Source organism: Berghia stephanieae, chromosome 8, assembly GCF_034508935.2.
Source record: "Berghia stephanieae isolate SIO BIC M18660-M18661 chromosome 8, UCSD_Bste_1.3, whole genome shotgun sequence".
Taxonomy (NCBI): Eukaryota; Metazoa; Mollusca; class Gastropoda; order Nudibranchia; family Aeolidiidae; genus Berghia; species Berghia stephanieae.
The window spans coordinates 47,713,806-47,741,723 of NC_088367.1; the positions used below are offsets into that span (position 1 = coordinate 47,713,806).

At 35.7% G+C, this 27,918-nt stretch overlaps 1 protein-coding gene across 1 annotated transcript in view; it reads right to left on the reverse strand.

Moving 5' to 3' along the window:
- Positions 1 to 2,878: 2,878 nt before the first annotated feature.
- LOC144978794 (importin-7-like) overlaps positions 2,879 to 27,918 on the reverse strand; it is a 33,048-nt gene continuing 8,008 nt past the window's right edge. The window contains exons 6-29 of the mRNA XM_078925288.1: positions 27,391 to 27,480; positions 26,982 to 27,079; positions 25,759 to 25,829; positions 25,059 to 25,161; positions 24,491 to 24,536; positions 24,038 to 24,137; positions 22,455 to 22,648; positions 21,150 to 21,239; positions 20,238 to 20,412; positions 19,251 to 19,292; positions 17,491 to 17,609; positions 16,786 to 16,908; positions 16,060 to 16,126; positions 15,239 to 15,367; positions 14,236 to 14,333; positions 13,463 to 13,561; positions 12,039 to 12,122; positions 10,998 to 11,134; positions 7,659 to 7,804; positions 6,767 to 6,820; positions 6,281 to 6,351; positions 4,776 to 4,947; positions 4,012 to 4,128; positions 2,879 to 3,091 (exon numbers count right to left, since the gene is read on the reverse strand). Coding sequence (XP_078781414.1) covers positions 3,012 to 3,091; positions 4,012 to 4,128; positions 4,776 to 4,947; positions 6,281 to 6,351; positions 6,767 to 6,820; positions 7,659 to 7,804; positions 10,998 to 11,134; positions 12,039 to 12,122; positions 13,463 to 13,561; positions 14,236 to 14,333; positions 15,239 to 15,367; positions 16,060 to 16,126; positions 16,786 to 16,908; positions 17,491 to 17,609; positions 19,251 to 19,292; positions 20,238 to 20,412; positions 21,150 to 21,239; positions 22,455 to 22,648; positions 24,038 to 24,137; positions 24,491 to 24,536; positions 25,059 to 25,161; positions 25,759 to 25,829; positions 26,982 to 27,079; positions 27,391 to 27,480 — 2,505 coding nt within the window. The 3' untranslated portion in view covers positions 2,879 to 3,011. The remainder of the gene's footprint in view (positions 3,092 to 4,011; positions 4,129 to 4,775; positions 4,948 to 6,280; positions 6,352 to 6,766; positions 6,821 to 7,658; positions 7,805 to 10,997; positions 11,135 to 12,038; positions 12,123 to 13,462; positions 13,562 to 14,235; positions 14,334 to 15,238; positions 15,368 to 16,059; positions 16,127 to 16,785; positions 16,909 to 17,490; positions 17,610 to 19,250; positions 19,293 to 20,237; positions 20,413 to 21,149; positions 21,240 to 22,454; positions 22,649 to 24,037; positions 24,138 to 24,490; positions 24,537 to 25,058; positions 25,162 to 25,758; positions 25,830 to 26,981; positions 27,080 to 27,390; positions 27,481 to 27,918) is intronic.

Sequence of the window (27,918 nt, forward strand, 5' to 3'; positions counted from 1 at the left end):
ACACACACACACACACACACACACACTAACACACCAGATACAGACGTCAACCCTTGTGCAATACAATTTATCACACATGGGCAAGTCTTAAGGCGTTATTCTGGTGCAAACATCTGAATCTTTCCCCTCTCTCTCCAAAAAAAAAAAAAAAAAAAAAAAAAAAAGTTTTTAAAACAGCACTTTTAAAAAGTCAAAGCGCTTATTTCATTATGTCATAATAATTTCAATCGGGGCGACACACGGAAGGGAAAGAAAAAGTCATTCCCCTTCCTCATTCATTGTCTATCAAAATAAATAAGTCAACATCAACAAAATAGTGGCCAGGCAAATCAAGCCTGTTTACACATCTCACATTTTTTTCTCCTTTGAGTCTGCAGTTCGAATCCTCCTCTTCATGTCGAGTAGGATGACCTAGCTCTTTTAATGAAAGACAAATCGGTACCATTAAAATAAAAGAGAGAAAAATAAAAACCCAATGGAAAATGTAAAGCAGTGACAATCCCGTCAGGCATGTTGGAAAAACTCACAGAGTTAATCTTAATCAGTATTTCTGTAAAATGGAATTTTTTCCATCTTCTCGTCGAAAGAAAAGATAGAATTTTCCCATTGATCACAAGAAGACGAGCATCACCAAGGATGTTTTGGGAAGAAAAAAAAAGTGGCGATAGCAGATCTTGTTTACCTAGACTTGAAAAAATTTGTAAGTAAAAATTAACCAATTTGTCATTAATAGGTTAAAATATTGCTTTTAACTCCCTTATAGACTAGCTACGGCAACCAAACTTGGTTTCAAGAAGTTTTATTGAATCAAAGATTTGATAGAATTGTTGGTTTGGAGCCAAAAATCCGTAGCTCTACAACATTTTCCAGTGGTAGACAAGTCTGCAATAGCCATTCAAACAGATTTGTCAACCTGTATTGTCAAAGAATACTATTCAATCTACAATAACTTCTCCATCGTCGATTACTTCAATCCTTGTTGATTGAAAACAACATATCCCCCCCCCCCCCCCCAAAGACATTTGGGCAAGATAACTCTTGGTGCCAAAGGCCCTAATCACAGATAACATTGTACATGTCCACAAATATCTGTGCTTTGTCTATAGTCGTATAGATGACTAGGTATGGTACGATATACGGTAGTGTTACAATAGCAGGTGGTGGTGGCAGGGCGGACTCTTGATGGTGTACTTGTTTATGTGTGCAAGTACGCATGCACCATGAAACACACAACACATCACATTAAACCATCAAACATCACAACCACAACCACCACATGACAATGTGGGTTCTTCCCCCTTGTATTCAATCCCCATTGGAAATTATTCAATGGGATTATCGTTTTAAAAAAAAACAACAAAACACAAATAATGACCGGATGTCCCATATCCAATGAGTTGATGGACTGGGACACCTCGAGTCAATTGACCAAATCCACGGATGTCCCATATCCAATGAGTTGATGGACTGGGACACCAATTCAAACAACAACTAATGGCTGATGTCTGACTGGTCACATACATTCATCACAACATGCTCAATCCAGCTTGAATTAGAACAGAATCCAAGCAAAACCGACAGCACAACAAAACATGACTATCTGTATACATTATATTTTTTCGAAGAAAGTATAACAAACAGTAATGAAAGTATAGTGTATAGTGCAGTCTGTATAAAATCAACATTTCTAGATTGTTCCAAACAAACAAAAATTGTGACTTAGAGCTGTGTTAATTTTTTCAAGCTAGAGATGATAGTCTTTGTTTACAAAAAAAGTTAAGTGAACAATGACCAATGCTCAAATATTATGCAAGAGAGCTCTCGTGTCTGATCCCAACCTGTTTTCTCTCAGGTGAAAAATAAAGTGTTGACTGACTGAAATTCCACAGAGACTGTTGATATCATTAGAAATAATAAAATGAGAGAGAAAAATTCATGGATTACTGCTGGTATTTAGATTTAAGCAAGTTGACCTTACAGACTGCACTGTAATAATAATAAAGGAAGCAGCAGCAGCAGCAGTATAGTAGTAGTAGTAGTAGTAGTAGTAGTAGTAGTAGTAGTAGTAGTGTAGTAGTAGTAGTAGTAGTCGTAGTAGTAGTAGTGGTGGTGATAGAATAAGAGGCAGTAGCAACTGTAGCAGCAGCAGATTGGTAAAAATAAAATAGAGGTAGTTACACAAGAATTACCAACCAACATCTGTCGTAATGGTATTAGAGAGGAATTTATTGTGAGACAAGCCCATCATCGTAGCCACCCGGGCAACAACTAAAGGTTGCTGCCATTGGCTAATGGACAATGGACATATCCATACACATCCACATCGTATGACATTAGGGACCACAGGGGGACCAATCAACACATGATTGTAAACCATGTGATAGGCCATTACATATCCTGTGTCTCTTGTCAGAACCAGTTGAAGATGGTTATATATTTACAATTCAACATTTTTTATGTCATTATCATCTACAAGCGGACTGTAAAAGAACATATATACGTAGGTGGGGAAGAAAAATCACAACATTCAATAATCAATCAAAGGGTATGCGTTAGTTATCGGGTTAGCACGAATATTTAGCAGAATTATGAATATTCGATGGCGTGAAATTTTCTATGGACAGATTAGATGAATTACTCCTAATTTTATCAACTGCAGAAATATATTGATTTTACAGGATACCCCCACCTATGTACATACAAAAAAAAAATTTTAAAAGAAAGAAAAATCATTATAGTTGAGTATATAGTATGCATACGCATACAGAAAAAGAATTATGCACCCACATTTTTATCCGCACACGAAAAGGCAGAATTGTAATGACTGCCCTTTCCTGCATCAGCGATATAATAATATATGATATAAAGACATGTGTAGATATATCAAAGAGTCAAAACTCAATAAAGAGTGGGTATGATTCACTGTCAAACTCAATAGAGTGAGTATTCAACAAACCAATATAACACAACCACTTGACGACTTCATCATTTCTCCCTCAAGATTATCCTGTTTAGATACCAAAGTTGAATGTGCTCGGCACTTGTCTCTCGGTGAAATTGTAGCCACCGCCCTCTTCAATCTTCTTGGAGTCTGAAAACAAACAAAAAAAAGCAAAATTTCACTCCCTTGAAGCAAAAAAAGGAAAAATATAAATAAATAAATATATATATATACATATACGAAGAGTGGTTTCAAACTCCCTAACTCAGTTTTTCCCATTTTGAGATATTGAGGATTATTTCCCCCAAAATGTCTCATTCAGTCTGTTATTTTATCATATTTAGACTTCAAATTCACACAAATCTAGGGAAATTCTTGTGCCATTTGATGCTTAAAAATAAAGTTTACGTTTCAATTTGTCTCATGGATGGAAAATCCCAAAAAGTAGAAAAATTGACCTAAGTTTTGGGAAACGAGCTGACATATATATCAAGTGGTCACACAAAAAATGCACGCTCTTTGTCAGCATGTATCTCTGAGACTTTTTATTGGATTTCTTATAAATTCAAAACACAAATAAAACAATTATAATAATAATAATTTCTATAGCGCCCCTTTCTACCAAAAGTACTCTGAAGCGCTTATACATCTATACACATACGATCATATATATCATTCAACAAAATCACTCACAGAAAACAAAGGAAATACTCTTCAAAGAGGCTTTAAAGGAAGACAGAGAATTGCTGTGTCTGCTGAAAGAGCATTCCACACTTGAGCTATTATATAGAGCAATATCCACTAAACATGCTCAAAGCGCTTTACAAGGTCTCTAGACAACAGAAACACTTACCATGTAGGACAAGACATGCCAGTTAGGCGATATTACAATCATTTTATTCAGATAGAGACAACGATGTTAACAACCAAGTACTCATTATTTTACAACCGAGTACGGTGAGAGAATGTGAGTAAAGAGCCTTTTCCAAGAACTCCACTATGCACCACTCGGGACTCGAACCCAGGATCTTCCGATCCGAGGGTGAATGGATTTTTATTTCAGTAGTTACCATTGACAGCCTGTCTCTGGTCGGCCAGTTTGAAGACTTCCTCCAGCTCTGTCATCTGGGCTGGTGTGAGGTTGGAGATGAGGAGCTGGTACCAGGCACCGTCCTGGTTGGGGAGGTCTGAGGAGGAACAAATCATTCCAGGTTAAAATATCCGTGTGGATATGGACATACATTGACCTACTCTAGGAAAGAGTTGCTCCCCTTTGTTATTATTTTGTTGACTTCAGTTACAGATTAATTAGTCATCATTCGTTAAGTAATAATAATAATAATAATAATGAAATTTATTTATAATGCGCCCAATCCTCTATACAATAAAGCTCTAGGTGCATAACAATAACTTCAATCCGCTCTCTCTATCTCTCACTCACTCTCTATCTATCTATCTCACTCTCAGTCCATTGTTAAAAATATTATTTATGCTTTACAATGCCCCAAGAGAAGTATGCACCCTTTGTTCACTACTTTACTTATTTGAGCTATATTATTTTGTCCTTCTACTTACAATGTTATAGCGATATATTTGTATATAACTTAAGATACAAAACAGAAAAGATCTTGCATTTAAAAAAAACTATTATTAAAAAAAGGGAGGGGGGGGGGGAAGAGGATAGGGATAAGAACATATAACATATATAATGCATAGAGCATAATACAACACAACATAATATCAGGTAGCAAGTTGAAAGATTATAATTTCCTCTGTTGTCAAATTTTCTATCACAAGAGGACTTTGTAAGACTATCAGTGTGTAGCTGACTTACTGGAAAGAATAGTTTTGAAGCTAAAATATTCATCAACAGTGCAGTCCTCTTCGTCAAGAAGAGTAGTGTACATCTCTAGGTCATTCTCTTCCTCATCGTCACTGTCGTCGTCGTCATCATCGTCATCATCATCCCCAGCCTCTCCATTGGCGGACTTGGTGGCTTTGGCTTTCTGGTGACAATCAAATACGCATTCAATAAAAGATAACACAATGGCCTTCTTGAGCTTTTATATAGCGCAATATCCACTAAACGTGCTCAAAGCGCATTACAAGGGGTCCCTGATCAACAGCAACACAACATGTAGGACCAGAAAAGACAGGCGATATTACAAATTTTTCCAACAGAGACAACGCTGTTAACTGCCAGGTACTCATTTAACACCTAAGTACTGAGAAAATGTGAGTAAAGGACTCAACTATGCGCTGAGCAAGGCTCAAACCCAGGACCTTCCAATCGGAAAGCGAGTGTCATACCACAAGACCACATAGCCTCACTGGTGACAATCAAACACACATTCAATAAAAGCTAACTTTTTCCTAACATTGCACATAAGACTCCAAACTAATCTTAAAAACTAAATAAACAGTCAGCAAACCATATTGTTTTGTTTTGTTTTTAAGGGTTTTACAGCGTTTGCAACACATTTAGGTCATATCAGCGCCAGTAAAAAGGAAGATAATGGGATAGTCAGAAGTTCTAGAATTACAATTAAGGCACCCAAGAATAAGGCATAGAAAGGGGAATTGGTTCAAATAGGGAACAGATGTAGGTTCCAAGAGCACGCTATCAGTGTACTTAGTTTGAGACCACAGTAATGTCTCATCCAGACACAAGCACAGGTCCCCGCCAAGAGGAACACACTCAATTGTTTACAATCATACAAATGTAAAAGGAAAAATAATACAGTACATAACAGAGAGATGATCTACATGGAAAAAAAAAATCATCTCCCAAAACTAACTATACATTTGACTGTTTCCCTCCAAGCCAGGGTATCCGGACAGGGCCAGGATAAAACTAAGTAATCTCATTCCAAGACAAAGACAGAAAGCATGTTGGAAAACGGACAACGGGGGATAGAAGACACAGTGTGTACCTCCCTGCCCACTATGGGACAAACCATACTGATGACAGCACAGAGACGGTGCTTGATTGAGTACAAAATGGTATTGTCTGCTCACTCCTTACCAAAGACATGACTCATAACGGATTACTTTCTCGCCTGTTTCTGATCCTTGGGAACAATCCAGCTCAAGCCATCAAAAGTACAAGATTGTTTAGGTCAATTCATTGAAGAAGTCGAGCCATTGTGGTTTTCCTTTGAAGGATGCTCTTGTGTGTGTGTTTGTGTATGTGTGTGTGTGTGAATGGTTTGATCTTCAGACAAGGTTCTTAAAATAGCAAATCAAATCAGATCTCTTCAGTGGAGACTGTACAGTTTAGAAAGAAGAGCTCTCAGCGTGGGAACAAAAGAGAAAAAAAAAGAATGCTAGAAAATTCACCATTTTCTCCAGAAACTCCATGTATTTCTGGTTGGCTTCATCAATATCGTCTTCATCGCTTTCCAGCACACCTGATGATAGACAAAATCAAAAACATGTCATGTGTTTTTCCTCCCCCATCATTTCATTTTTCCTTACTGTACAGTTATACTTTGACCCATTCATACAAGTTTTTATATTAAATCTATTTTCATGGCATTATATGTGACAGTTGATGATGATGAAGAAGAAAAAGAAAAAGAAAAAGAAGAAGAAGAAGAAGAAGAAGAAGAAGAAGAAGAAGAAGAAGAAGAAGAAGAAGAAGAAGAAGAAGAAGAAGAAGAAGAAGAAGAAGAAGAAGAAGAAGAAGATTCTATAACCTTGTGATAAGATGTGATGTCGAGGTTTCTAAGCAACTTTTATTCCAACAGAAAACAACGGATAAAAGGAAAGCATGGAGAGACTATCAAAACATTAAAAAAAACCACCCCTGTTTTCAAGTCTTACCTTCAACATCATCTTCCTCTTCATCTGAATCACTGTCTTCCTCTTGAGCCAGGACTGAAATCAAATCAGATATTGTTAGCTAACATTACACATACATATCTCTCTTTCCATCAACAGTCATATTGTACAACCATTTCATACAAAATAGTATTGAAAATAAGTTGGGTTCTTTATATGTTGAAGAAAATGTAAATTGGACAAATTGTTAAGCACAGATGCCAATTCAAGAGGCAAAAATTTACTGGAACTTTGACACAAACACATCGACCAATCCATTTCGGAGTGCTTGAACTCCAGTAACAAGACATTGCGTAGTTACTTTTAACCCTTCAGCACGTGATTGGAAAATATACTGAGTGTTTATACCATACTGAATTCTGTAAATATGTGGAAAATTGGCAACCTTGTTATATGCCTAAGAAACTGTAAATTGGACAAATTGTTAAGGACAACAATAGAGCTATTTAATTTTTTATGGATTTTGAAGTGTCATCTCATCATTGTGAGGGTAAATTGTTGATTTGTAAAATTAAATATAGCTACAAGTTTTATCTCCTAAAAATGTAGAATTTTTACATTTCCAAGAAGGCGGGTCTGCAAAAGAAAGAAAGCCCCAAGCCGCTGGACAGTGTGGCCTTGAGCAAGTTACCTCGTCCTAGCTCAAATTGCAGCGCTGCACTGCTGCTGATGCCTGGGTTATTCTAGTCTTCCCTTGGAATAGACCCTAGAGACAAATTTCCCCTATGGGATGAATAAAGGGAATTTCATTTTGTATATATGTATTTAATCAATACCATACCATTTCGACAAGGTATGGTAACTCTACAGTACTGTTACAACAGTTACAAAAAAAAAAAAAAAATATTTAAAAAAATCTACAAAATAAACTTACAGGCATAGGCCCTCTTGAGACCTTGGAAGAGAATGAGACAAGCTGGCAGGATCTGAGGGGCAATGTCATTTATCTCTTGTGGTCTTTGGCCCATCATACTCAACAGGGCACAGAAGCCCAGGACGCAAACCTTCCGGTCATGAACTCTGTATGATTGAGTAATTCATTCAGTTACTGATGGGTATTTTATTTTTTTTGGATCAATTCAACTATTTATTGATGGATATTTTTATTTATTGATGGATATTTTTATCAATGTCTCAAGCAAAATTATTCATTGATCTTGGTAGAGTTTTGACACATCAGTGATGATACTCACAAAAAGTCAAAAAGGAGGAAAAGTCGGAAAAACAGAAAACTCACCAAGAACATTCTTGCACCACAGGAAAGTAGGCAGGATGACTTCTTTTGAGTACAATTTTAAAACGCCCAGAGTCCAGTAAAAGGAGGAAATTTATATATATATATATTTTTTTTTTTTTAAAAGGAGGTATTTTTTAAAGATTTATTATATTAATAGACCTGCATGCGAGTCCTGACCAAATTGTCTGAACTTTTTCACACATATCGCATTACCGGATCTTTTAATTTGTAACTCAGTACTTAGTCATATACATTTTCTTTTGGATTGTCCTACCGAATATATTTATTTTAAAATGTTAAAAAGTACCAAACATTTATAGGGACAAGGGACAGCATGGAGGTAGAGTGGTAGTTTGATATTTTTTCAAAAATAAAAATTAATAACTATTTTTTACATAGACAGATAGTCCTTTAAAAAACATTTAATAAGATACCTTACTTTTGGATCTAGGATAAACGGTTCCAAAGTTATGATGATTTTACTACTCTAAATTTAGTCTTACAAAAAGCTCAAAATTGATTGAGAATTCCCCCACTGGGAAGCCTCTCGATAAGGTGACTACTGATTAAAACGGGATCTTAGCATAGAGAAAAGAGGGTTGGTCACTTGTGGTCAACATTAAACATACTGCACTGCCTTCAATCTTTATGAAATTTGATATAGACACAGACAAATGATTTATCTAGATGCCTTCTCTTTTATTTTTTTTGCTATCTCAATTTTGAAAAAGATTTCAAAAGTTTTAAAATGATATTTTTATCAAATTATAATTTTTGATACAATATGTCAACATTGATTTCTATCACTATCACATCAAAAGAAATCTTGATCTCTGCCCTTTAAAATGATACCAGAGCCGTTCATATACTGTGAAAAATAATGCAACAGTGATTATAATTATATGAAATTGTGTTATACAAATAAAGTTGCGCTTCACTTGTCCAATGGCTAATCGGCACCTGTCTACCTACAGACTGGGCTAGGGCGAGGATTGAGTGAGTTAAGAAATCTTGTGAAGCTTGGAGAGAGGACGAGTCTCTGTCTCAGCAGTGAAAACAGCCGTCAACGACTGAGGTGTTTTTCTTTTTTCTCTCTTGTGTTACTCACTTTGACTTTGACTGTCTGTGAGAATGCCTCTTTATGAATGATTTTCCTTTGCCACCGTAATCGGACCCCCACAGTAGTTTTTAACCCAGAATAATTGATCTTATCTCTAACTCTAAAGAGCAATAACCATCCCAATCATTAGACTTTAATCCACTGGCAAAAAAAAAATACAAAATGCAGCACCCGGCTGGGCTGGCTTTCTCACGTACGCCAAAAGAAAATCATCGCCAATTCCATTTGAATAGATTTCGAACACCATTCTCAACTGACTTCAGATCCGACGAACGGTCAAAGAATTGTTCAGGCATGATAACAAAAAATAATGTAAAAGAGTAATAGATCAAAATATACAACGACAAATCCCGAAAGTTTATTGATAGAGCGAATAAAATTGAAATGTAGCAACGTTCAATTGAACAAACAAAAGTTACTTGAATGGAATACCGAAAGTATGAAAACGAAAGTTAACTAACTGCGCATGCTCGATTATATCGACACACTACTCGTTTTTCAGACAATGAAGAGTTGCGGTCGAATCGAAGACTAGCGGAGTTTCCCGATAATTGCCGAACGAGCGTAACGAGGGCTTGAAAGTGCCGACAATATTGTCGGCAACCCGACGCCCATTCGTCGGCACTTGACTGCTCGCCGCCGGTCGAGTTGGGGCTCGCCGACACTCCGACAATTGACGTCACTCGCAATCAGATTACTTTAGCAATAAAATAAAAATAAGTGATCCGGGAGATCGCAACTACCGTGATTGTCGGAAAACCGACAATTGTCGGCACACATGCAGGTCTAAATATTAAAAAAAAAAGTAAAAGGAGGAAATGAAGGAAATATCCGCGGATCGAGGATCTGAGGAGGAAAACCGAGGAAAGGAAAGAAAACCGCGGATTTCCGCGGATCCGTGGAAAAGTATCATCACTGACACTTATTTCAAATAAATAATGCATTAATTCCACTGAAACAATGAAATCATAATCTCCAAGTAAAATTTACAATTCAGGAATGAATAATTCAATTACAAACAATAATACAACTTCCAATATGAGTAAATGAAGAAATCAAAACAAGGAAATTATGACTTTTTTTTTTCTTCTCAAATATGGCACCCGGGATTGATCTCAGTCCCTTTGCATGTGAAGCGAGTGCTCTATCAACTGAGCTACCGGGACCCCCTTCATGCATTTAGTTTAGTTTTAGTTTTAGTTTTTAAGGGTTTTACAGCGCTTGCAAAACATTTAGGTTATATCAGCGCCAATAAAAAGGAAGAAAATGGGATAGTAAAAAGTTCTAGAATTACAAATAAAGCACCCAAGAAAAAGTGAGACATAGGGGAACTGGGAACAAATAGGGATCAGATGTAGATTCCAAGAGCACACTATCAAAGTACTTAGTGTGAGACCGCCTATAAGTCTCATCCGGACACAAGCACAAAATCCAACAAAGTCGAATACACTCAAATGCTTACATTATAAATACAAAATAACAAATATACATAACAGAGAGATGATTTACAAGGAAAAAAATATCATCTCCCAAAACAATAACTATGCATTTGACTGTTTCCCTCCCAGCTAGGACTCCGACCAGGGCCAGGACAAAACCAAGTAATCTCATTCCAAGACAAAGATAGAAAGAAAGTTGGAAAACAGATATAAGGGGATAGAAGACAGTATGTACCCCCCTGCCCACTATGGGAGGTCAGGAACCCCACCCAGTTCATGCATTTAAATTATCCTTTTTTTTTTTTTGTTGTCAGCATTAGTCTCAGGTTATATAATCTATTAAGCTTTCTTCTATCTGCCAATGTATTTATTTGCCCCATTGCCCATTCATGTCATGTGAATGTACGGTCTCCCTACCCCAAGAAGCAATCCGCGTCATGAATCCACTGCTGTAGAAACTGTCCCAAGATGGATCCAGTCACGTTGGGAATGGCCAACTTGCTCAAGGTGTCAAACAGCAAGGGAGGGTTGTAGTAGAGGCCAGCTATAACCACCTGTAACAAATTGATTGAATGAAGTTGATGTCAATCAGGTCTTTGTTATTGTGTTTGCCATCCATGTTTATGAGTAATTCTCATTAAACTGTATTATCCAGACTATATATAAACCTTCAGGGTGACACATAGTTTTGTGTGTTGGTCCGTTATACTTCCGGATGGCAATGTTGTGAGCTTCTTAGCCAAGAGCATACTATCTATAGAAGGAACAAAATTGACACCTATCAGCTCTTTGTTATTGTTTATATACAGCCATTTTTTATGAGAAGTTCTCACTAAATTATATCAGACTATAAATGTTTAAGGTTACACATGGTTTTTGTGTATTGGTACGTGGATATTGTGAGTAATTTAACTAGCACATAGCATCAATACCAATGAAGACACTCATTCTACAAACACATTACTTTGGTATATCACCCAAGTGGTTTAATTCAATTTGATATGTTTGGGACACAAAAACAAAAACACAACACACAGAACAATTATATATTTACACTGCAATATGCACCTTTTTTTCTTTTCCACTTAAAAAAAAATATTCGTACAACTGATTAACTCACTCAACCCTACCACCGACTATATCCGGGTTACTTTTACCCCATGCCTGTTTATTAAATTTTACTGAGACAAATTATAGGCAAATTATCAAAGCTAATGTTTTATAATTTTTGCATGTCAATGGTACAATTGAATAAAACTATGCACATGCTCATTTTTAATACATTTTTATCCAATTTTGTAAAGCTAGCAAAAGTCTCTAGTATTGAGTGGGTTAAGATGACCCAAACTGGTCAAAAACTCTTTAACCTGTTCTAATTAAATCACTATCAGAGGAATGTCCAGTACTGACGTGTTTGTGGTTGTGTGTGTGTGCGCACGCATATGTGTATAGCATTACCTGCAAACACATTGTCCTCAACTCTGATGTCTTCACTTTCTGAGTCAGTCTCATCAATGCCACTTCAACAAAAGACGCCAAAACCTGTTAGAATGCCAAACAAACAAATAACAAAACATATTAACACACAATCACTGTGACAGAATTATACATACTGTCTCAGAATATTGAATACTGTATAATTTTGATTAAACCAATTTATGAAATAGAAACCAAGGTTGCGAGGAAGAATTTTTTTTTTTTTTAAATCTGCGTCTGACAAAAAAAAAATTTTTTTTTTTTTAAATTAAAAATTTAAAAAAAAAAAAAGAAAAGAAAAGAGAAGAAAGAAAGAAAAAGACAATTCATTACAGACCAAACAGGTCTTGTTTTGATTTATGCCATCATTTCAACGCATTCATCTCAGACTGAAATGAGTGTTGCAAAATTTAGCCACATCAGTCGTGTGACTGTCCACTATTTAGTCAGATGGCAGAAAGTTGTATAGTGCAATGAATAAAACAAAAATCGTTCTCCTAAATGAATATGCTTGTTTCACTCACATTTTATATTTAAAATTTACATCGGATTTTGACCCAGACAGGTTTACTTAGTTTTTAAGGGTTTTACGGCACTTGCGACACACTTAGATCATTTCATCTCCAGTAAAAAGGAAGATTATGGAATAGTGAACATTTTCTAGAATTATAAGTAAAGGTACCTAAGACAGATAAAGACAAAGGGGACTGGTTCTGTTTGTTTGTTGCTTTAGGTCTCTTCCAACACAATTGAGGTTATATGAGAGACCGCTGAAACAAAAAAACAAGCAATCTAACAAAAATAGTACAAATGTAAATCAAAATCATAACCTAAAGATATCATAAGCTAAATTATAAATAACCAAGAACAAACAGACAGAAGATTTACAGAAAAAAAATATACCCCTGTCAAAAATACAATCACAAACCAAAGAAGCAGGATAGGCTAGTAAAGAGAAGAAGAAACGACATCACTTTCAGATCGTACACCCATGTGAACATCATAGGTATATGATTCAAGGGGACTGGTTCAAATAGGGAAAGAATGTAGATCCTAAAGAGCACACAGTGTACTATTTAGCTTTGAGATCCCCTAAAAGTCTCATCCAGACATCAGCACAGGATCCCACCAAAATGAATACACTAAAATGTTTACAGAATAGATCTTAAAAAGAAACATAACTACCAATACATAAATAATTGACAAGGGAAAAAATAAATCTCCAAAACTAATACTAAACGTGTGACTGTTTCCTTCTCATCAAAGGACCAGGACAAAACCAAGAAATCCTATTCCTAGACAAAGACAGAAAGCAACTCAGAAAACAGATATAAGGGGATAGGAGACAGTAGGTGACATCCTGCCCACAATGGGAGGACCCCGACAAATTTGTTAAAAAGACTTACATGATCAACCTTGCCTGGACACTGCAACAATACAACCTCCAGAAGTTTAGCAGCGTTACATTCCACCGGTTCTCCCAGACTGCTTCCAGACTCAAAGACCTGGATTGGTAAAAACGAGTTGACTTAAAACATCAAGGATATACTGAAATTATACTTTTGCTTTCATCTGCTATGTAACAGACTAGCAGTTCTTGTAAAACTCTTGAATGCAAAGTTGTAAAAAGCCTGAAATTGTTATATTCTTCAAACAGCTTCCTTTGGTCTGAGTTGAATCCAAAAATTGATTTAATACTAGTGGAGAACTCACGGTATTTACAGAGAAATAAAAAGCATTTATCTATTTTAATTATTATGCTACTGCATTGTGGGAATTAACACAAATCATGATGAATTAATGATAAAATAGGTCTGGTAATATGGTTTGTAGGTACGCAAATGAATCTGACAAGAGGGTGGCCAGAAGGCGATTGCCAAGGTAAAATTAAGGGCCGATCATAATGCCCTAACAGATATTCTAAACAACCATTGGAATCAACAGGTAGAATTATCCTACATTTAAAGAAGGTCTGCAAGTTATATACCAATCTGTAAATGAGTTTCATAATTTTTAGATTTGCCACTAAGTCCGTGCTTGTTGGCAAAAATTTAACATGGGCAGTATGGATCAATTACCCCCTAATTTTTAAAGGAATAGATGGTGAAGACAAGAAAATTGAAATTGTGAATTTGTGAAAAGTCTGGTAAGTAGAGATAGAGAATTGTCACATACTCACCGTCTTGCACATGTTGAAGATGACCTCCAGGTGAGTGGGGTTGGACAGAAAAGCTGGAGTGTCCACAGTGATGTAGTTGTGGAGGGCGGGCATCATTTCTATCAATGAAACATTTAAAAAGCCTGAAATTTTTTTCTAGTAAAGAGCATATAATATGAAAATAACGCATGCAAAGTTTCCCTTCATCAAATGCTATCATCCTTAAATCATAGAAAAGGATACAAATCCTCTGACTGTTGCCTTTAAACAATCAATGCTTTCATCTTTTAAGGTCAATTGGAAAATTTCAAAATGCCAGCAAACAAGTTTTTGCAATGCTTTGAGGTTTCCGCAGCATTAAAAAGGTAACAAACAAGAAGGTCTAAAGATTAAAATCTACCTAACAAGAAATTTAAAAAAAAATTAAGACAGGGGATGAGTTAAAAGAGATCAGAAGTAGATCTGAAGTGACAATATATCTATGTCTCTGGTCTAACACCCTTGAAATCACAAACAAATGGGGATCTTCATCAAAAGGGACGCTCTCAAATGATAACAAAAAAAAAAACAAAAAAATAAATTACCAAAGGCCTAATTATACAATATGTATAATGGAGAGATGATTTACAAGGGAATTAAAAAAAAATCATCTCACAAAAACAAAATTCTATTGAATATTTCTTCATCAGCAAAAGACATCAGAGCTAAACTTAATAGTGCCATTTCAAAACAAGCACACAAAGCCGTATGCAAAAGAATGTCATAAGGGGAATAGAAGAAAAGTAAGGTTTTTGAACTGCTGAAGGGCCTGTCCACTATTGACTCTAACCCCTCCAACAAATCTCTAAAGTGTGAATGTTTTCTGGGTTCACTTGTGCGGTCAACATATATAAAATAAAAGTGCAAAAATTCCCATTCTATGATCAGTGGCATTGAGCAGATCTGCACATCTAATGAATTCATGAATGAATAAATAATTGTTAGAACATTTCCTCAAAAATAGTGTAATAAACGTCGTTCTTACCAGTGAAGTAGTCAATGCCTCCGTCAGTCTGGAACATCTGGTAGATCATGCCAAACACTTCCCACAAATGCTGGGACACTTGAGATGTGGTCAGACTCTCAATCAAGCCGAGAGCCTCTTCATAGAAATCTGCAAGATTAGACATTGAAATGCATGAAACAGTCGGTCAAACTGTCAACTTTCACATGCGAGAATGTAAACCTCAAACCATTTCTTTTCTCATAATACCCAGTGTATTTAAATTTAATCATAAAACAAAAAAACAGGAATTGATTATTTCTCTATCAAGCATTATTTTGAATATGTCCACAGACGAAGCATTTTTCGTTTCATACTTGATACCGTTCCAAAGTTTTACAGTTCTGTTAATAAAAAGATTTCCCCTTATGCTAGTTTTGTATCTGTCAATAAAGATTTTAAACCGATATCCTTTATTGCTCAAATGTTTACAAATCATATCTTCAAATAAAATATATAACAGAAAAATAGAGAGATGATTTACAAGTAAAAAAATTATCCAAAACTAACATAATACATTTGACTGTTTCCCTCTCAGCCAAGGACTCCGGAAAGGGCCCTTGACAAAACCGAGTAATCCCATTCCAAGACAAAGACAGAACGCAACTCAGAAAACAGTTCTAGAGGGATGGAAGACACAGCAAGTATATCACCTGCTGCCCACCATTGGCGGTCAAAAGACCCCATCCAAGCCTGTGACTATGAATGTAGTCTAAATAACTTTTCTTGTCGAACACATTTAGCTTCTTATTACCAATTTGATATTACGTCAGGTGAAAAAAAGGAGAGAAGACAACACTTACCAATCATGCTATTCTGAAGGACAATGCCAATAACTGTGAGAACAGTTCCCTCCAACTGGGATATGATCTGTGCAAGGGGAAATGAATATGAATAATAATTGGTCATGGAAAACAACAACACTGTGCATGATAATTCACAGAAATTCAATTCTTTTCACATCTCATCACTGCATACAAGCTTTACGTTATCTCTTGTCACAAAGTATAATTAATGGACCTAAAAAGAGGAAATGAAATAAATAAATGATCATAACCAAGATGAATAAAGAGGAAATAACAAAAAGATAATGAAAAAGAAAAAAGCTGACCTCCAAAAGAAAGAAAAAAAGATATTCCAACGATGTCACAGCTAGTAGCAGTTGTCTTTTTATCTGAAGGTCTTTTTATATGAAGCTGAGGGATGTCCAAAGGTGGTTGCTTTTCCACCAACACAAAATTATTGTGAGACCCATCCAGCCTCAATAATCACACGCCCAAAGTAACACACAGTAATTAATGAGAATTCTCACTATAGCGGAAACAACATCTGCTTTGATAGATATTATGCCGATACAACAGGAGTAGATCGGATAGCAAAAGAATTACCAAACAAAAATTACAAAGAGAATAAAATAAAACAAAGATCGCTCTCCAAACCATGTCAACATTAGCTATTAGCAACTGTCTTAGGGACAGAGATCAGAGAGCCCTTATATTAACTCCATTCACAATGTTTCTATGACCTACCTCCTTGTGTGATTGCATAACGCCAAGAATGGTCTGTAAGGCTGTGATGATGCCGAGAGCTGTAATGGCTTTCTCCTCAGACCCTTCCCCATCGGATTCTGTGATTTGGGCAAATGTCTGGGCCTGGAGAAATAACATTCAGAATCTTTACTCATAGTATTTTCAAAAAAAAAATTTTTAATTGTTTGCAAGTCAGTTGTGTGTCAATAAATAAATCAAATCTTAAATTCAAATTAAGAAGAAGAAAGATAAAAAACAAATTTGGGGGTAACACTCTCTACGAGAACTGGATTTTTAAAAAAAATTGCTGAACAATAAAAATAATGGCTCAATTTAGTGGTAGTCACTTGCTTTAATTTTTTTAATGGATTTGTTAATCCTGCCAGAGACACCTTGAACTTTCTTAATAACAATAATAATAATACACATTTATACAGCGCTCATTCTCGTGTAAAACACAAACTCTGGGCACTTTACAATATAAATTATCAATTTTGAGTGGAAAAAAAAAAAAATAAACGTAACTTCAGAATTTTAGAGACTGCTCCATAGCTTGTACTGTATCCTACACTGAATTACAAAATATTATGAAAAATATAACACTTTATAAACACCTGGCTGTTCTGTGATGATGGTGGCAACTGAGTTAATGGTAGTGTTAATGCTTATTATTATGACAATATTGATGTTATGTGATAAACATACCAGATGAGTGACCATCTCCAGGGCAATGGGGATGACGTCATCCTTGTAGGTCACCACAAGGCTTTGCATGACACCCGTCAGGTCATCATTCTCAGTCTCCCTGATGACATTCAACAGTTCTGGGGACAATGATAATGTACATCATTTCAATGATTTTAACTATTTTTATAACTATTCAGTCTCCCTGATGACGTTCAACAGTTCTGGGGACAATGACAATGTACATCATTTCAATGATTTTAACTATTTTTATAACTATTCAGTCTCCCTGATGACGTTCAACAGTTCTGGGGACAATGACAATGTACATCATTTCAATGATTTTAACTATTTTTATAACTATTCAGTCTCCCTGATGACGTTCAACAGTTCTGGGGACAATGACAATGTACATCATTTCAATGATTTTAACTATTTTTATAACTATTCAGTCTCCCTGATGACGTTCAACAGTTCTGGGGACAATGACAATGTACATCATTTCAATGATTTTAACTATTTTTATAACTATTCAGTCTCCCTGATGACGTTCAACAGTTCTGGGGACAATGACATTGTACATCATTTCAATGATTTTAACTATTTTTATAACAACTCAGTCTCCCTGATGACGTTCAACAGTTCTGGGGACAATGACATTGTACATCATTTCAATGATTTTAACTATTTTTATAACAACTCAGTCTCCCTGATGACGTTCAACAGTTCTGGGGACAATGACATTGTACATCATTTCAATGATTTTAACTATTTTTATAACAACTCAGTCTCCCTGATGACGTTCAACAGTTCTGGGGACAATGACATTGTACATCATTTCAATGATTTTAACTATTTTTATAACTATTCAGTCTCCCTGATGACGTTCAACAGTTCTGGGGACAATGACATTGTACATCATTTCAATGATTTTAACTATTTTTATAACTATTCAGTCTCCCTGATGACGTTCAACAGTTCTGGGGACAATGACAATGTACATCATTTCAATGATTTTTTAACTATTTTTATAACAACTCAGTCTCCCTGATGACGTTCAACAGTTCTGGGGACAATGACAATGTACATCATTTCAATGATTTTAACTTTTTTTATAACAACTAAGTCTCCCTGATGACATTCAACAGTTCTGGGGACAATGATAATGTACATCGCGTCAATGCTTTTTTAACTAAATATAAAACTAATAAAACAGTTGTAAATCAGTAATGACAGTGACAAAAAGTGAAAAAGGAGGAAAAGTTAAAACGTTTGCCTTTAAGCCTCATTTTAATTGAACTAACCCCACTTTTAAATCAATTGAGATTATCAACAATCACTGATACTTCAATTAACTTGTGGATAGAGGGATACTGCACTTACTTGTTCCCCCACACAACAAGTCTCCCATGTCAATACATTTGATTGGGGGAAATTAATTTTTTTAAAGGAGAAAATTCCTCCTCTGACATCAAAATTGTAGATTTCCGCAGATCCATGGAAAACCATCAGCATTGGTAAATAATTGTTAAGAATTGCATTAATGTGTAAGTGTGACTTTGTTTTAATGTGCATGTGTTTGCATGCATACGTGTTTTTCATTGAATCAATTTTACCATTTTCCTTTGTGTATGGCACCTACAGCCTTTGACATTTTTTTCAAAATTAAATTGATTCTTTATACAAAATCATATTGTCCAATCTTGCAGAAACAAAAGTGCTTGCAATCCATTTCTTTATAAAGCCAAATTTGTTAAGCGACACATTTTTAGACTACTTACCCATGATGACTTGTCTAACGTGGGGCTGTAAATATGTCTCCGCTAAATAAGGAACAATGGGAAGAAAAAAGACATTTTTAAAACAATTTTTACATAAAATCATGTTTTAGAAGATATTAGAAGTGTAGTCTTACTTTCACATTTATTTGTGGTAAGACAGATTCGAGCATGACAGGAAGCAAAAGAAATGGCATTTTAAAGCCGAAATCATCTTGATAAGAACTTTTGGGGGGGTCTGTAAGCAAGAAAATAGCCTTTTAAAGCCAAAATCATTTTGATGCAAACCTGTGGGGTCTCCAGGATGTGATGGATGGGCGAATCACAAACCAACCAGAGTCTGCATTTATCCATAAAGAGGGTTTCCAACAACTCATTAGAGCACCCGCCTACTTCACACACAAAGGGACCATAATCAATCCCTGTTACAGGAGAGATTTTGTTCAGCTCCCATTAACCACCCAGCCAGGTCCTTCTAGATGTGGCATAAATTAATTTGCAATAGACTACTATCCAAAGGTGACTGATTGCTATGGCTATTGTCTGTTCAACACCGGAAAAACACCAAACCTTATGACTCTGAATGACAATAGGATTCAATAGTCTGATGTCACGTACGCCCAGCAACAAGCAACTATGTTCCAAACAAAGAAAATTGGTACCTTTTATTCTTCATGCTGGCTAGAACTTTTTCACATGTCATGTGATCAGAATGTATAAAAGTCAAAACATTTACAATGTTTTTCTCCTCTGGATACACTTGTATGCTCGTCGGTGAAGTATTTCATAAGGGCATCCGCCATTGTTCTGGAAGTTTTGAACCAGTTACTTAAATTCTAGATGTCATTAAAAGGGAAGTTGGGTCACGACTGTTGAAACCTATTGCATTTACCTGTAAGACATGTATTGCTGTATAAAATTATTTATTTTTTGTTTCTGTTCTTTGTCTTTTACGGTTTGGGTTTGTTTTTTTTTCCATTTTCTTCCTACCTCTTTTATCTTTCTTTTCATCGGATACCAGCATCTGTAAAGCAATGGCAGCTTCCACCCTCACTGGAAGATCTTTATCGCTGCACAGGGCAATTCGTACCAGCTCTGTAGCCTGCATCAGATTTTGGTCCACTTTGAACTTCATGTCGGCAAAACTACGAATCACCCAGCAAGCCTGAAAAACAAATAACTATTTACTATGAAGAACTGGTAATTAAAAATTTTTCTTAAAATACATGAAACGCATCCATATTAAGGTTTGAATGGTATCCAAATGTTATGCAATGGAAAAAAAATTAACCTTACCCAAAAGGCACACACACAATTTTAAAAAATAAATGAATAAAATTAAGTAGTTTATATCACATTGATGATGTAGGGTTATCCAACTTCAGAACATATTTTAAACCTGCAGCAGTCAAATTTTTTACACTAAATCTCATTTTGAAATAACAAAATAAAATCCAAACTTTACTGGCACTGGTAGTAAGTCTGGGTCTTTAAAAACTATGCTTAAAAGCACAAGAAATTACATTCATTGAATAATGAATAATTCAATATATTGAATGATTTGATAACTACATTTATAGAACTTACAGAATTGCTTTTTTTTCTTTTAAAAATATAAACTGCATTTAAGTAGTCGTTCTTTAGTGCTATTGGCCCACGGAGCCAGAATTTATCCCCAAATACACAGTGTGAAACAGACAATAGCAATTGCTCGCTAACCTTTCAAAAGGACACACTAGTTATTGCAAAGTACTTTCCACCAGATCTAATTATAATGGATCCAGCAACCCAATCACTGCTGAGTGAACAGAACACCAGAACGGCACCTTCTAACAACAAAAATGTTTAACATCTAAACCAAAACAGAATACTTTAATATTAAATGATTCAACAAAAACTTACCCTTCCTCTTAAATAGCCATGCTCACTGCCAAAAGCTGGGAAGATATGAGAGGTAAGCATCATTTCAGCCTGGTCCTTGTATATCTTCCTCTGGAAAAAAAGACAATTGAGAAATATGACATTCTTCCTATCTGATGTGACTTTAAATTTTCACAAATAACCTTTTTTATTCTTTCTCTTGGGCTCATTTAAAATAAAATACAAATGTTTAAATCACTAAATAATGATACTGACGTATGAGAGTGAGAGAGAGAGAGAGAGAGAGAGAGAGAGAGAGAGAGAGAGAGAGAGAGAGAGAGAGAGAGAGAGAGGAGAGAGAGGGAGAGTGAGGGAGAGTGAGAGAGAGTGAGAGAGAGGGAGAGAGAGAGAGAGAGAGAGAGAGAGAGAGAGAGAGAGAGAGAGAGAGAGAGAGGGAGGGAGAGGGAGAGAGAGAGAGAGAGAGAGAGAGGGAGAGAGGGACAGAGAGAGAAAAGATTTGCATGATCCAAAATGCAGAGTTCTATCGTTTTGCCAAATATTAACCTTATGGTTAGTAAAAAATCTCTTTTTACAGCTTTCCTCAAGACACTTCCACTAGCATGAATAAAACAAAAACAAACAGTGGTAAAGTCTGGGAATTTATACTCTGCAAATTGTTACAAATGTCTAAATAATGGAATCTACTAAGTTAACCCCTGTTCTTTTGATTTACCGTTTTTGTTTTTATGTTTGTTTTTAATGGTTTTATGGCACTTCCAACACATTAAGGTCATATCAGCGCCAGTAAAAAGGAAAAATGGGATAGTAAAAAGTTCTAGAATTACAATTAAAGCACAAAAGAAAAGGCGAGACAAAGGGGAATTGGTTCAAATAGGGAACAGATGTAGATTCCAGGAACACACCGTCAGAGTACTTAGTTTGAGATTACCTAAAAGTCTCATCCAGACAAAAGCACAGGTCCAAACTAAGAGGAATTCATTCAAATGTTTACAATCATATAATATAATATGTAAACTTAACATAATACAATGAATAACAGAGAGATGATTTACAAGGAAAAAAATATCATCTCCCAAAACTATAACTATACATTTGACTGTTTCCCTCCCAGGAGCTCCGGCCAGGGTCAGGACAAAACTAAGTAATCTCATTCCAAGACAACGATAGGAAACAATTGGAAAACGGGTAAGGGGAGATAGAAGACACAGAATGTACCTCCCTGCCCACTATGGGAGGTCAGGATCCCCACCCAGTCTTTTGATTCAATTCCATACTAGAAAATACATTCAAACTACAGTATCCTCTCATCAGGCCACGAACACTAACCTTGAGAAGAACATCAGCCACAGAGCCCACCATATGGAAGGCTCCATCCCTCTTCCTAGGCTCGCAATTCGGATCGGTCAGAATCCCCATGCAAAAACCCATTGCCTTGTTGAGAACATCTTTACGTTTGGCAGCCGCTGAGTGAAACAGGTTTTGGGCAGCGATCACAGGTGAAAAGAAATCCTCAAATGTATCTGGTTTTAGAAAGCAGAACACCCAGGATGGATAAAGGTAATCAAGAGAATAAGTATAAATGCTTGTAATGTTGCAATATAATCTAAAACTTGCAACAATTATCTGCACTCTTCATTGAGTATGATTGTAAATTGTGACCTTAATATTTTGCTCTGTTGGTTATTTCTACAAATGAGACATCAATTCAGTTATCAATTCTACAAAATTTTACGAAACAAAATAAGACTGTCATGTCAAATCAAAATCACATTTCAAACCGACTTAATACAGTAAGTTCAGAGGATTGGGAATAATATGAGACCAAGAATAATGCAGCAAAGTAGCATCGTTCAAAAATGCTGATTGTGACAAAAATTTTAAAAGTAGGAACTATTGCTTCTAAGGCCCATTTCTACTGCACAAATCCCCACTTTTAGATCAAATAAACTATCAGTGATGCTCTTGCTAACTTCTGGAGGGTGGAGAACTCCACTTGTTTGTTCCACCACACGCCAATCTCTCATTGCCAGTACATTTGAATGAGGAAAATGTTATTTCTTAAAAGGAGAAAATCCTCCCTAGACTCCAGAATCGTGGATTTCCGCAGATCTGATCAAAACCATCAGCACTGATTCATTTCAAACCCCCTTCCTCCACTCCATATCAATCAGCTAATTTTTAGCTGAGTCTGATCAGCCAGTTCTGAAATCTGAACAGCTGATTCTCCTACAAATCATATCACGAAACAATGATCAATAAATAAGCAGAAATAAGAGCAAAAAGTCAAAGCTTTTTGTTTGTATGTTTGTTACTTTAGGTCTCTTCCAACACAATTGAGGTTATATGAGAGACCGCTGAAACAAAAAAACAAGCAATCTAACAAAAATAGTACAAATGTAAATCAAAATCATAACCTAAAGATATCATAAGCTAAATTATAAATAACCAAGAACAAACAGGCAGAAGATTTACAGAAAAAAAATATCCCCTGTCAAAAATACAATCACAAACCAAAGAAGCAGGATAGGCTAGTAAAGAGAAGAAGAAACGACATCACTATCGGATCGTACACCCATGCGAACATCATAGGTATATGATTCAAGGGTGATGCTCCCATCCAACCACCCGCAAAAAGTCAAAGCTTGTACGATGTTGAAAAGTATACAGGACATTTAGAAATAAAACTGGGCAAAATGATCTATCAACGAATTTTGCAGTTCCCCCCCCTCCCCCTTTTTTTTTCAGTCTCCATAGCAAGCACTTGATTCAAATTTAGTTTCCATCATCCGATCCCCAATTACAAAGGTTACCCCTAATTGTGGTGTTGGATCCCGTTTGGAAAGTTGTTTGACAACACCAGGACCGTATCATATCAATTTCAATTAAACCTATAAATAAATAAACCTTACCATATTTGATTCGAATGTACTCGTGGGGGTCACTTGTCCACAAGTCCTCGTCTTCATCACTGTGACACATCAAGGGAAATATGACGTCTTGAATCATATTCTGAAAAAACGTATTCAAGTCATAAATGCTTCTGTGCTAACGTTAATGGATAATCAGACAAAATGTTTTAATTTCCATTCACTACGTACAACACAAAGAGTCACAAAAAGCTCCATTTACATATATCATACCAACGGTAACACTCAAATCTATCTTGGATTAAGTGAAAATTTAATCAGAGCAGAAAATCAAATGAAAAATGACTGGTATTATGGTAAATTTGATGAAAAACAATTTATTATTGGCATTCTTTATAAAAATATATATATATATACGTTCCAATCTAGACAAACTAAGATTATTGGCAAGTAATAAAATTATATTTATAAATTCTATATTCAAAGTCAACTTACTTGCATGTGGACTTTAATGAACTTCCAAGATAAAGCATGGTTGATTCTGAGAAAAGAAAAAAAGAAAAATATATAAAAGGATAACTCAATGAATTACAGATATTACAGACTACTATCACAGATAGCATGCAGTCAAGTAAAATGTTAACACCAGTCCTAACCAGCAATTTACCAAAACATAAAAACACCAATGTCGAGTATTCCTTGTAATAGAACATTATGAAGACTTCTCTCTCTTGCTAACCAAGAGAAATTTTCAAAAAGTTAGTACTTTGAACCCTTTTATAAACACATGAGGCACTTTGAGAGGCACCATCTCCATTTTAAAGTCGGTCAGCGATGTTACAACATGAAACACAAAAAACTCAAATACCAAGAGGAAAAATCCCAATCTTTCCACTAGGATTTGAGACTGGACCCTCTAATCCAAAGACGAGTGACTTAATGCTTGACAATCAGTTTGCCGCTGGTTAAGAAAAGCCATGCAGAGGTGTTGACATCAATAGCAATCATTTAATTTGTCAAATAAAGTCAAAGTAATAATTATATAGTAGCAGTCACAACCTACCCAGTGTTGATGTAAGACAAGGACAGCAAAACAACACGTGGAGACACATACATCTTCCGTCTGTACTGATCCATGAATTTGAGTAACACATTCAGCACACCAGCTGGAGAAAAAAGACAACAAAAAAAATGTAATTGAATAATTTTTTACATTTTTTTTTTCAATTGTAGCTTGGATAAAAGATTAGTGAAATCAACTATTTCATTCACAATGGAATCCTAAGAATTATAATAAATGAGACCCACCACAGCAGCAACAAATTTTGTCCACAGAGTGGACAGAACCTTTACAAGAAAAAGAAAGTCGTGACGAAGCAAAACTTGTGGAAAATTTCCACACCAAGCATATGGAATATTTGTATCATGACAAATGAGTAGACCATTTACAGTAAAGCCAATTGCCACACTTTAGCAATTCCCCCTTGAATTGGCATGAAATCATCAGTTGGACAATAATCGGACAAATAAGGATCAACTCCCGATTAAATCTAAACATGCAAAAGGTTACAAAAAAGATTTCAGTTCATATCAAGAATTTTTAAAGATCATCAAGTTGTCCAACTGCCATCTTCTTGTTAACATAGCACCATTTACTATACGACAGTTTAAAACAGTATTTACAAATCTAAACCACCATCTACTTTTTGTTAATCAGTTTTTTAAAAAAGACTCTAAAATGAAAACATGTCCATATCTCTCACCCGAAAAAGCTTTCAGGTACCATTCAGAAAAGTCATTATACTCCTTGACCACAAATCCAGGGGAGCCATATCTGAAAGAAAAATGTTGATTCGATTTGATTAAAATATTTTCATAGCAGCCAACTTTTCAAAGAACTAAAACAGGACATCCTTAATCACATCACACTCATGACCCAAAACAGCTGTATGTTTGGAATGTTTTACCTAAAATAATCTAGATTTAGAGCTTTTCATGATCCTTGTTTTAATTTGCGAGTCAAAAATCATAATCCTGGGACATGCAAGGGTCATTCACATGCAAATAAATAGTCCATTTTAAGTTTTAAAATTTTCTACTGCAGATTGCCAAATCAGAAGTCACTATTTTATCAGGCTGGTTGGCCGCTATGTATTTTCAAGCATTAAAATTAAAACTTTCCATCAACACTAATTCTTCAAGTTTCCTGCTAGCCGTTTCCAGAATAGGTCAGAATTTTGAGTTGTCATACAAATTCAGTCAGTGAAAGCACATCAAAACATAACAAAACCTGTTGTAAATAATGAAATGCCAGGGGAAGTAGGAACACTACTTTACTCCCTCACAAATATAATTTTGTCATGATTCTTTAATTTGTTTCACATGAAGCAATTGTATTTTGCAAGACGCAAATCGCGATTACATTCCAGATTTTAAAGATACATAAGTGAAAAAAGGGGAATTAGCAATCAATCCTTGAACCTAGTCTGAGACCGTCAAAATTCCCACCTTGATACAAGCACCACAGTCTCACCAAGACAAATATTTTTTTAATAAAATAAATGCACGGTGTCTTTTGGATTTTATTACGAATATTCAGATCAATTATTCATCAACTTTGTAATTTAATGTTTTTCTCTTCTACAAAACCATTGTGTGATAATTTCAAAATAACAAAATTATCTGTTAAGTCTCTCTAAAATACCCTATCTGAAAGGCAAGAACAGAAATAAGATAAGGCTATTTTATTGTTATCCTTTAAAAAAAAAAAAAAAAAAAAAAAAAGATCTGTCACAATGGAGTCAAAATATCATCTGTCAAAAACAGGCACTTTACATTTGACCGTCTCACTCTCAGCTAAGGATCCCTGCCAGGGCAAAGACAAGAGCAACATGATATAAGGGAATAGAATACACAGCAATAGTGAGTTCTCAACTTCCACCATGGGAAGTCAAAAGAAGCCATCTAAATATTTTTGTCTTCTTACTTTTCAAAGAGCCGAGACAATATGTGGCAGGCCCATTTTTTCAGTTTCCAACAAACAAGCTCAGGTCTGTCTTCCTCATCCACTCCATCTGTTTTGTCCTGAAAATAGTAAAAAATGATTTATTTTGATTTATTTGACTATTTAAAATGAACAAAATGTTAAGACTGAATTGTCAATTTTTTAAACAATAACAAAATAAAATAAAATAGAATGGCAATCTGCACAACAAGAATCAGTCTGGTGTAGATCAATTATTAAGTAGACACAAAAGGGAGCAATAGAAGGAACGAAAATGACATCTTTGTTACTGTTCTTGTCCAGCCATTTTAACGAGTAGTTGTCACAATCAATTATATCTGGCTGGCAATGTTGTTAGTTGTTTAGCCACGTACACAGCATCAATACTTACTGCTGGTATGTCTCTGTCGGCAACCTGACGAACCGCTTCCATCCACTGGGTAAAGATTTCCTTGCTCAGTACATTCAGTGGTAGGTGATTCTAAAGTGAAAAAGAAAAAAGAAAATAGCATAAAAATGAATCTTCACACACACACACACACAGAGAGGAGAGAGAGAGAGAGAGAGAGAGAGAGAGAGAGAGAGAGAGAGAGAGAGGAGGGGGGGGGGGGGAGAGAGAGAGAGAGAGAGAGGAGAGAGAGAGAGAGGAGAAGAGAGAGAGAGGAGAGAGAGAGAGAGATAGAGAGAGAGAGAGAGAGAGAGAGAGAGTGAGAGAGGGGGGAGAGAGAGAGTGAAGAGAGGAGAGAGAGAGAGTGAGAGAGAGAGAGAGAGAGAGAGAGAGAGAGAGAGAGAGAGAGAGAGAGAGAGAGAGTTAATACAAAGAGGAATGGTAAATGTAGCAAGCCCGATAACTTTGGGTTGAAAAAAAAAAAAATTAAAATCCCTGAAAAAGACACTTGTGCTATTTAAGAATACCCCA